This window comes from Pyricularia pennisetigena, chromosome 3 (genome assembly GCF_004337985.1).
Source record: "Pyricularia pennisetigena strain Br36 chromosome 3, whole genome shotgun sequence".
Classification (NCBI taxonomy): Eukaryota; Fungi; Ascomycota; class Sordariomycetes; order Magnaporthales; family Pyriculariaceae; genus Pyricularia; species Pyricularia pennisetigena.
This window is the reverse complement of record NC_043742.1, coordinates 1,035,612-1,045,976: the sequence shown is the minus strand read 5'-3', so window position 1 is coordinate 1,045,976 and position 10,365 is coordinate 1,035,612. Positions and strand designations below refer to the sequence as shown.

Genomic DNA, 10,365 nt, shown 5'->3' with positions numbered 1-10,365 from the left:
TTCTCCTTCCATCTATACAGCAGCAAATGACAAACCCCGCCGGTTAGCATCTGCATCACATAAAATCAAGAAGAAAAAAAGGGCCCAAAAAGCAGGGTACGAGGAGAATAAGAGAGAAAAAAAAGCCCTACTTTTGGCTGCATCCCTCGCAGAAATAAAACACCGTGCTCCCCTCGTCGGCACCACGCGTCTGGAGCGTCGTGTACCGCACCTTCTTGGAGGGACAGAAGCGGCAGTTCTCGTCGATGCTTGGCCAGTTCATCTCGGGCCGGCTGGCCATGGCCTCCTTGTCGCCGTATTCCTTGAGGCGGAGCGGCGAGTCAAAGTCGCGGCTCGACGAAACGGTCGTCACGTTGATGAGGGTGTCTGATCCAGAAGAGCACTTTTAGTGTTTGTGTACGTTGTGAGCAAGGGGCAAGTCGGGTGGTTTTAATAGAGAGTAGAAATCAAGAAAAAAAAACACTAGTCTAGTTAATCACAGAAAGAGGGTTGGGATGAAGCAAAATGCGCACTCTTGTTCATGTTTCCACAGCAGTCGCATTTGATCTCGGGATTTCCCGATATCGGCAGCGTGTCGCCGCAGTCATTGCAGAATTGTATGGCCATTTTCTTCTTTTTGTGCATGAAGCTTAACCTTGAACAGTCGCGATCTCGAGAAATGGATACGAAATTTTTGGTTCATTTGACCTGAATACACCAAGACCCTGGTTTGCGCTTCGTCGCTTGTTGATGGCGAGACAAAAAAAAAAAAAAAAAAAAAAAAAGCTATGCGTGCGCCACAATTCCCGCCACACCCCTGCTGTGATTGACAGTACAGTGGGGCAAGTATGCATACATCAATCAGTCAACCCCCACAGTCAGTGGTCATTGGTAACTACGTAAGGGGTCGGCTTGAAAGATTAATGCATGAATATTGAGCACACAGGATACTCAATTGGCTTCCAGAATAAAGTATTGGTTATTGTTGCAATGTTCCTAGAAGCGGTAATCTTATCCGTGATGCTGCGGCAAATCTAATTTGTCTCAGACAAAAAGTCTCATTCATTAGGCATCCATCACGTCTTCACCTCAGATACCACCAGTAAGTAGTTCCTCCAAGATCCCTTTAATAAGAAACCTGATCCTTTTGAAAAGTCACCTGAAAAAGAAGTAGTAATAATAATAATAATAGTAACAATAATAATAAATGCTGCTATTAAACCACCAAAACCACTAAAGATCAACAACGCTAACGCTAGTATACACAGCCATCTGGATGAATTCGTTCCCAATACTCCCGCGTCGCACAACATTACCAACAAACTAGGAGGGCACTCCAAGACTCCAAGAAAAATAAAGTGCTTCAATCAGAACCAACAGCAGCGGATGCTGCAGCAGCGGATGCTGCAGCAGCATTGGCTTTGGCTGAAGCCTTACACGCCCGGCCACTGCGCCGCCTGTTGCCCGCAGAATCCAACGATAGTCGCCTCTGCCGAAGAACTGAAGACTCCTTGCGCTCATCAATCTTGCCCCTCGCATTATTGTCACCACCTTCCTGTTCAGGCTCGTCTTCGTCAACAAGAGCAAACTTAGTGTCGGTGTACGCCCCAAGCTGTTGTGCTAGAGCCGCGCTTGTCGTACAGTCGCCCTTGTCAGCTGTGGGCGAGGCTGATGAAGTGATGGAATCTCCGACAGTCTCTCCATGGTCGACCTTGGAGTTGATTGTCTTCTTTGAGAGGGTCGCAGGACTCCCCTTACCGGCCTTGGGGCCTTCCGACACGGCAGAGCCCGCCTTGGTAACCCTGCCAAAAACAGAAGAAGCCTTTGATGCCACTTTTGTGACTTTTGTTGCAGTGGTCATTGTCGTCTTTGAAACCGCCTTCTTGACAACCTTTGCCGGCTGCTTCTTCTGAGTCTTCTTGTTCTTTGCAGCCTCAGCAGCCTCGGCCGCTTTGGCCTCGGCGAGCTTCTTGTTGACAAGCCACGCACTAAGCTTCCTCCCGCGGACCTTGGCTTCGTCCTCGGGGTCCAAGAACCGGTGAACTGTTCGGTGGTCAAGAACGCGCTCCTCGTCATCGTCGGACCCTTCAGGCTCCGTCTTGGGCCACACGTAGCCGTAAAGAATACTGTGGCGTTCGCAGCGTGGACAATTTGCCCGCGTGTAATACGCATCCCGCTGCACAAAGGCCGTGGCGCAGTTGGAGCAGTGCACCCAAGCCGTCATTGGCTCCGACAAGAGGACAGGTGTCAGTGTGTAGTCGCCCGGTATACGTTTTCTGCTCTGCCCTTGTTGACAAGGTCGATCTATTTCGTCTCCCCTGGCCTTCTTGGACCTGGAGCTGGCTCCATTGTCCAAAGTCGTCTCACATGGAGCAGCTGTGTTGGAGGGTTCTGGTTTAATATCTGTCTCGGTAGACAAGGCGATTTTACTCGCGATGCGTGCTACTTCACCAGCATTTACTGAAGCAAGATCAGCTTCGACACTGTTGACGACTGTGACGGCATTTGGTTCAAACGCCTCGGCCTTTACAACAGTTGCCTCCGTAGATGCTTCGGAACCTTGCATCATAGATACCTTTTCTCGAGTGCTTGGTCTCGATGGTGGCATGAGCATCACATCTGACGGTGAACCAAGTTCCACCGCCCGCGATGAGCTTGGGGTGGATGTGCTGGTCCCTGCGCATGAGGCGCCCTTCAAGGAAGGCTTTCGTACGAGCCCTTGGCTACCGTTTCTAGTTGGTTCCAATGACGAGGTTACTGGCTGCGGGCCCATCTCGTCCACGCCTGACTTGGGAGGGGGTGTGCTCGAATCGGAGCTGTCATGCTCTGGTGTTGTGGCATCGGAGGACTCAACAAGTTGTTCCGATGTTCCGCTCTCAAACACAGATGACTGCCTGCTAAGCTGCCCGACTGAGCTCTCTGGAGGAGTGCTCATGCTCGCAGGAGGTGGCAAATCCGCCATGACCATCTCAGAGAGTCCGCTCGCGATCTTTTGTCTCTTCGCTGGCGTGAATGGTGGACTGGCCAGTGTATCGAGTTCGCGTTTCCGTTTCGCTGTGAGGTTCCCAGAGGCTTCTGAATCAACCGTCGAAGCCCTGTCAGAGGTATAGAGCTGCGCCTTGGACCGCGTCTTCCGAATTCGCGGTCGCAGGTCGGGCGTGACTGATGAATCCCTAGAAATGGCGCGGCTCGTGCTGCCGTCGCGCCTTCTTCGTCGCAGTGAATAGCCTGCGGGAGGTCCCTGGTCTTCCTCGATGCTTTTCTCAAAGCCACGGTTCCCATCGGCCTCGTCACCTGCCCAACCATTCACCCTGCTGAGTTCGCACGTCCTACACAGACATTCGCAGTTGTCCTCCCCAAAATAATTATCGCCGTACGTGACCGTTATCTCTTCGCCAACCTCGATGTTGCGAAGCGCCTGGACCTCCATGATGGACTGATCAGCCGTCTTCAACCTGGCGTTGGCGCCGCAGTCGTGGTTGGCGAAGCGTGCAGGACCCATGAACAGACTGGTGCTCTTGCTGCGTGAGCTAATGACAATGGAGAAATCCTTCTTGCGCTTGGCAATTTCGGCCTCCTCGGCAGGCGAGATTACGACCTGAATGCCGCACAAGGCCTTGATGATCTCGTTCTTCCTGATCGGGCGTCGCGCGGTGACACTGGCCTCGTGGGTGAAGATGGTATATCGGTTGGTCGAGTTCACCTCGAAAGGGCAATCGGGCAGGTAGATGGAGAGGTAGCGGCGTAGGTGTGCGCGAAAGTCATCCTTCTCCTTGGGCGTCTTGAGCCCATTGCAGAACCGTTTGAGCCCGTCCGTGGCCAGCATCTTCTCCTCGGCCAGCTTGACGTTCGGCTCGAGAATCACATGGTCCTTCACTATCTTGGTGACTTCATCTTGCTTGACTCCGCGGGAGGCATGGTATGATGGTCTGTTCTTTGGAATCGTTGTCCAGTAGAATGTCTGCGAATCATGGTCAGTGGCCGGGGTGGGTTCCAGAGGCAAGCAATCGGATGGACGGCGATGAGCCTTACGTGGTCGACCAGCGCATCTGTCAGTATATCATCATAGGCCGCCAATTGGGCAAACGTCAGAGGTTGCTTTTTGGCAGATTTGGGAGGCATGATGCCTCTTTTGCAGCTTTTCTCCACAGATTTGAGATTAGATGACGAGATGCCAGCGGTGAGCTTGGGAACCGGAGAGTGAGATGAGGGCGGAGCGATTAATCCGAGTCAGGTTGACTGGGCGTCTGAACGTTGGCGCAAACTAGCAAGGAAGGGATAGTTTCGAGCGCGACGGAGCCGGATCCAAAGGAATCAATCGCGCGGCGAAGGTACCAACCGCAGACAACCCCAACCTTGAAAGTAGAACAAGCTCCAGGAAAGCTGGTGACAGTAGCTGCCGGGATTCGTAAAGGCCGCGCGAGATCGGGCTATTCAATTTGGCGTGTCGGTCGGGAATCAGATTGTCTGGGGGCACAAGGAGAGGCACGCCTGTCAAGCAACAAATCCAACGTCCTCAACGCGCGGCACCAAAAAAAAAGGCCTTGATGAGCGAGGCGCATGCACGAGCGTGAAGCTGGTTGCTGAACTAAAAAGGAGTGACTGGGGTGGACAGGCGCCCGGGCTTGCGACAGGTTTGGCACTGCCAAACTGTGACCGAGGGGATGGCTCGGGCTGAGAAGCGGGAGAGAAGAGTGGTGTGGTGTGGTGGTGATGATGAGAAGAAAACAACCAAGGCAGGACGCAGCCAGAGTGAGAATAAACATGCCGCCTAACCTTAACCGGCGAGATCAATGGAGAAGCGTGGGTAAACGCATGTCGTCCCCCTGCCGACAAAGACACAATGCATCCAATCCCAGCTTACCTCGCTTCACTTTTGGTCTCCACCTCAGCTTGTTAGTCCAGGTCTAATTGCTTGCTGATCCCTGCCTCCAAGATGGAGCGACAGCCTTTAGCCGGGACGAGCGCCGTATTACATAAGCAACGGATTTCGAGGTTTGTCGACGACTTTTTGGACCTGGGTGCAGAAGAAGCGTTTGTTGGTTCGAGGTGGAAGAGAGAGGCTCAGGTTTTAATCAACACACATCATCCACAATGATTCAATTAAAGGTATGCATGAATCTCTGACCACCGCATGCTGTCGCCGGATTAGATGTCCGTTTCGCTGTTTTCGAAGCTGACGACACAGCACAGTCGATGCTCAACTGCATCGACAACTCGGGCGCCGCCTTGGTCGAGTGCGCCCTGATCGTCGGCCAGAAGAGGCACGCATCGATAGGTACTTCCGACCACCTTGCCGTCATTCTTTGACCGTTGATTCATGCAGCAATCCCCTAACGATTCCCAGGTGACCGCATCGTCGTCGTCGTCCAGGAGCAGCGCAAGAACCCCAACGAGGGCGCCGCCGCCCTGGCCGCCTCCAACAAGGTCAAGCGCGGTGACATCCGCCACGCCATCGTCGTCCGCACAAAGTACAAGGTCCAGCGCAAGGACGGCTCCGTTGTCCGGTTTGATGACAATGCCTGTGTCCTGATCAACAAGGCCGGCGACCCCGTTGGATCTCGCGTCAACGGCATCGTCGGAATGGAGCTGCGCAAGGCCAAGTGGAGCAAGATTCTGAGCATGGCTCCCATGCACATATGATCAAAGAGAGCATTCCGAAAGATTTCAGGCTTATCGGGCTTTTGCTAGTGGGAGGGAGAAGTGGGTGATGATGCTTGTCGGAGGTGGCAGGTTGTGCCAGCTCCTGCAAGGCAGAAGGAAGGCCTGGAGAAACATCAATGACTTGGGTCGCAAGTCTTGTAACAAGAAAAATCACAAATATGGCGCTTGGAGTTCTGGAAGTTCTGCTGGGCTACCTCTAGCGCAACGAAATGTAAACATAGACGGGAATGTGTATATTGAAAGCATCTTGAGAAAACAGGAGTAGTGTTTTGGACATGGCTACACCATCATCTTGCAATTCAAAAAGACTTGCAGTATATGATAATCGAGACTGTTGGACTAGTAGTTGTATTAAGTCGAATGAAACAAGACAGAAAAGACCGCCTCAAAATTACACCAAAATTAAAAAAACAGAATAGGAAACCAAACGCCGTAAACCCGGGCAGATCTGTCATGTAACCACGCCATGCTTTGTTCTTTTGTTTTTGGTCAGGAAACCAAGCCCACCTAAAACGCCTTCTCATGTCACAAACCCCCCATTCTCTGTACACACAAGTATACGCGTTGCAGAAAACCACAAACTCAGTCCGTCTGAGGCTTGGAGCACTCGACGCACACATAAATTTGTTTCTAGAAGTATGCGGCGGCGTAAGCCTCTTGGCCAGTATTATATCTTCCCATTTCTAGGCAAGATTAAAAAAAAGAAAAAAAAAAATCAAAAGCTCACCATTCCTGTCTCGGCAGTTCGCTGCTGAGCTTGGAAGAACACCATCTCGTCAAAGCCACAGTATTGGCAAGTCTTCTTGGCGCGCGGGAGCTGTTGATAAAAAGGACACAATGCAACACGTCAGCAAGCAGTCCATCTATACTTTGTAGTAGAACAAGGTAATGTTGGCAAGGCGAGTGAAGGGCTAGACAAGCGCTGCCGCTCCCCCAAACGTTCCCGGAACTGCTCGCATCGTTTCGTTGTGGTCCTTGGCATCTTCTCCGGTCGCGTGATCGTAAAGTCGTCGAGTCATTTCGTTCGTAGATATTAAGCGTATGGACGGCGGGTGAAATCAACCACGCCTCGACCTCTACGAGGTGGTAACAACGCTGGTGGTTGACCTGACGCGGTCGAGCATCATGATGCTTTTTGACAGCTCATCCTCCTCGGCACTTCCGGCGTCACTCTCGGCGTACTCGTCGTTCATAAAGTCATACACATCGCTATCGTCATTCCACGAAAATTGAACCCGGGTGCGAGGGGACGAGGCCTCGGACGCGTGAGCCGAGAAGAAGCTGTTTTCGGTTTCGTCGTCGGCGTTGCCTTCGAGGGTGCGCAAGTCGTTGCTGCAGACGTAAAAGGAGGTGACCTCGCAGACGGCGCACAGGATAGGCTTTCCGCAAACCAGACACAAGACGATGGTCGAATCGGCAGGAACGTGTTGTCGAAGATGCGAGAGGGAAGGGGCAGCAGCAGCGGTAGATGCCGCAGGTGGCGAAAAAGTGTCAGAAACGGGGGCACCCACCGTCGGGTCCTTGCCCATGCCCTCGATGATTCCGGCGTGAAGGCTGGCGGAGCTGTTGAGTTCGTTACGGAACACGCACGTGTTGCTCGCGTTGGTTGTGTAGTGGCATGTTCGGCAGGTAAACTGAAGTGTGCGCGTTTCCTCGTCTTCCTTGGGGTAGAGCATGTTGGAGCATTCGGCGCAGAATTGAAACTCGACAGGCTTTTTGGTGTGCGATTGTTGGCCATCTTGGCCTGAAGTTGACATGGGCGAAGACATCGTGTCGGCTTGAGAAAATGGGTTCGTGTTCGAGTTTGTTATGTGTCGCGTCGTGAGGGAAATAATTCGAGGCAAGATAATGACTTCAAAAAGATGTTAGGCGTTGCGTGGTTTAGGATAAGATTATTTATTTGGCTGATCGTCGAATGTTCCAGCCAAGGGGATCCTGTCCAAGCGGTAGAAAGAAAAGGCGGTGGTACGTGCTGACTGCTGAGGGGGGATTCTTGGTGGGGTTGTTTGTATCCAGCGCTCAGTTTGTTGATTGTACAAAGAAGTTTGCGTATGACTAAGCGAGCTGTTTCTAGCTTGACAAGGATGGATAAATGAATACTGTAGTGTGCAGGTTGTCTGACTTTTCCTCCTTTCACAGGTTACGCTAGATGGGGGCTTCTTGCACCTCTTATTATATTTTGGTTTTGGCAGGTGGTCATTTGCAAAATCAGGACTGGGCTGGCTGTGCATACATATGACTTTTTTGCAAGTGACTCACCGACTCGACGCATGCCTACTTAGTGCATGCCCAACCTCAGTGCTGCAAATATAAAGTTGACATTTGCTGCCATGATTTATTGATCTACCTTCCATCCCTTGGAAGACCAGCCTCTCTAGCCTGCAAGCACGCTCAAGCAGTGCAGGAAAGCTAAACTTGAAACCTCAGGCAGAAATGGTTTTAATTGTCTGGCTTCTCAGCACGACTTTACCTAAAATGTACAATATCCTCTTTTCGTACATGCCCACCGACAATAAATGTTCGGTAAACATATCTAGCCAAGTCCCATAGGGTTCTGGAATTTTTCCCCTGCAATTGTTTGATAAAATTCAAAGCTAAAGAGGAAAGAAGTAATTCGCGTTTGGGTGCTGGCACAAGTCTGAGCACAGGCATTGTCAGGCTCTGCTGCATGTTTATTCAGGGGTGCACGCATCTCAGTATGTCGTGTATAGGGCTTTGATCTTACCCATGTTGTTACATACGCCTATCTAGCTTATCAATCTTGCTTTTATCCTAGACTGAATGGCACCAATTTGCAACCCCATTTGCAACGTTGCAAGATCGCATCAATGTTCCTTCTCCAAGTTCACAAATTAATTCCCCGCGGTTTGACCCTGGTCAATGATGGTGATAGCATAATAAATTCTTCCCTTAGGCCTTAAAGAGTGAGGGGAAGACCAGCCGAGTCCCTAGTGTTGTAACTCTCGATGTGGGTTTCTTAACTGATGCGGAAGGTCGGTATGCGAATCAACCGAGGACGCGTATCCAGGTTCATAGATAATGTCGACTATTGTGATCTGTAACGTATTGTCCAGGATGAAATGTAGATTACGGCTGTAACATAAACAGACAGATGTGCCCGCTCCTGCCATCGCCAAAGAGCATACCCAACAGACCGACTTTGGTCATTTCGAGTCTGAGAAGCTTACGCCAGTCGCAATGCTGTTTACCTCAACTCGATCAGGCTTGGCCTCGCTTCTTGCGCTGGCAAGCTGTGCAGTGGCACAAAATGTCAAAGCCATCTTTCTTTTCAAAGATGTCATGCAGTCCAACACCACCGCTCTCAAAACATCGGGCTTCGACACCGTCCTCCTCTTCCGCATAGGTATCCTGCCAAACGCCGATCTGGTCTATTACTCGACCGGGAGCGACGGCAATCCTGTGGACTGGCCCGTGGTAACCAACGGAAGCTACGTCGGCGGCCAGGCCCTCACCGACAAGATCATCTCCCTGAAGACGGCCCCGACATTGATCGAGCGTGTCGAGATCTCGCTGGTCTCGCACGACACCACATTCCAGGTCATACGCGACCGCATCGCCGCGGACGGCACCGGTCCCTCGACACCACTGTACCGGGCATTTGACGTGCTCAAGCAGACCTGGGAGCTGGACGCCTTCAACAACGACGACGAGAGCGTCTACGACGTGCCCAGCACCGTCGAGTTTGCGCAGATGCTGGAGCTCATGGGCTACAAATACTCGACCGCGCCCTACACAAACGTAAGCTTCTGGGCCGACGTGCAGAACCGCATCAACGCCGCTGTGCCGGGTCTGCTAGACCGCCACTACCTGCAGGTGTACGACGGAGGTGCGGCCAACGACCCGGGAACCTGGCAGACACGCCTCGGCATGAAGATCGTGCCGCTGCTGTGGGTCAACAATGACTACAAACCAGACCATGGGAACACGCCGGCGCAGGCAGAAACCAGATTCGCCAATTGGAACCAGCAGTACAACCTCGCGGGCGGTGGATACTGGAACGATTACGACATTGAGAAGCTCAATTCGTCGTATGAGGGATATGGCAACGCCCTGACGAGCGTGTTCGGGTAGTGATGATAATGGTGACGATGGCGATGGCGATGAAGGTTGTAAACATTATGGGGAATGCGGCATGTGAGCTGGTCGAGATCTTGTGAGTGCCCCCCCATATCGGAAAGGGGGTCCGACAACAGGACAGGCCGGCTTGCGGCTTACTGCTGCCGACCGAGGTTTGCAAACAGGGCGTTTTCTTGTATTGGAGCACTTAGGGGCTTGGCAAGGAGATAAGTAAGGTGCCTGCGTGTGCTAGGCTAGATCGACATAGCGTACATTAACCGTGAGTCTAGCAACACAGCATAATTGAATCGATCCGCATCGGCTCCCCTTGGCCAACGAGACCAGATTAGCAATCGGACCTCGTGATGGCGACTTGTGCCGCAGCCGTTGCTAAAGTGGAAAGTGAGTGTCCACCACGTGCCGTTTTACAATGCACGAGACCGGTGGGAAGCCCGGCCAGACGCACGTCACCTTGGTCATCCAGGCACACCCGAGTCCGAATCCAAGGATTTGTTTGTCCCTTGTCCAAGATCCGCCCCCACCAATTGGTCCAGCTTCGCACTGTCGCGGTTGCTGTGGCAAGCTGTGGTGGGGCGCAACGTCACAGTTCGCAACACAGTATCACTGCCGTCCTCCCCCCCCCCT

The 10,365-nt window shown here is 52.2% G+C and overlaps 6 protein-coding genes across 6 annotated transcripts; 2 read left to right on the top strand and 4 right to left on the bottom strand.

Moving 5' to 3' along the window:
* Window positions 1–127: 127 nt before the first annotated feature.
* On the bottom strand, window positions 128–4,101 carry PpBr36_02272 (uncharacterized protein; the record flags this gene model as incomplete). Its single annotated transcript, XM_029889454.1, has 3 exons — window positions 128–366; window positions 1,417–3,940; window positions 4,012–4,101. The coding sequence occupies 3 exons, from the start codon at window positions 4,099–4,101 to the stop codon at window positions 128–130; spliced, it is 2,853 nt and encodes a 950-aa protein (XP_029753741.1).
* A 972-nt stretch (window positions 4,102–5,073) lies between these two features.
* PpBr36_02271 (uncharacterized protein) lies at window positions 5,074–5,622 on the top strand (the record flags this gene model as incomplete). The annotated part of the gene is made up of 3 exons (XM_029889453.1): window positions 5,074–5,088; window positions 5,173–5,257; window positions 5,327–5,622. 3 exons carry the CDS (start codon window positions 5,074–5,076, stop codon window positions 5,620–5,622), a joined length of 396 nt encoding a protein of 131 aa, XP_029753742.1.
* A 603-nt stretch (window positions 5,623–6,225) lies between these two features.
* On the bottom strand, window positions 6,226–6,662 carry PpBr36_02270 (uncharacterized protein; the record flags this gene model as incomplete). Its single annotated transcript, XM_029889452.1, has 3 exons — window positions 6,226–6,273; window positions 6,371–6,460; window positions 6,561–6,662. The coding sequence occupies 3 exons, from the start codon at window positions 6,660–6,662 to the stop codon at window positions 6,226–6,228; spliced, it is 240 nt and encodes a 79-aa protein (XP_029753743.1).
* A 57-nt stretch (window positions 6,663–6,719) lies between these two features.
* Window positions 6,720–7,412, bottom strand: PpBr36_02269 (uncharacterized protein; the record flags this gene model as incomplete). The annotated part of the gene is made up of 1 exon (XM_029889451.1): window positions 6,720–7,412. The coding sequence occupies one exon, from the start codon at window positions 7,410–7,412 to the stop codon at window positions 6,720–6,722; it is 693 nt and encodes a 230-aa protein (XP_029752819.1).
* Window positions 7,413–7,535: 123 nt separating this feature from the next.
* PpBr36_02268 (uncharacterized protein) lies at window positions 7,536–7,915 on the bottom strand (the record flags this gene model as incomplete). Its single annotated transcript, XM_029889450.1, has 2 exons — window positions 7,536–7,717; window positions 7,903–7,915. The coding sequence occupies 2 exons, from the start codon at window positions 7,913–7,915 to the stop codon at window positions 7,536–7,538; spliced, it is 195 nt and encodes a 64-aa protein (XP_029752818.1).
* A 926-nt stretch (window positions 7,916–8,841) lies between these two features.
* Window positions 8,842–9,735, top strand: PpBr36_02267 (uncharacterized protein; the record flags this gene model as incomplete). Its single annotated transcript, XM_029889449.1, has 1 exon — window positions 8,842–9,735. The coding sequence occupies one exon, from the start codon at window positions 8,842–8,844 to the stop codon at window positions 9,733–9,735; it is 894 nt and encodes a 297-aa protein (XP_029753365.1).
* Between the last annotated feature and the right edge of the window lie 630 nt (window positions 9,736–10,365).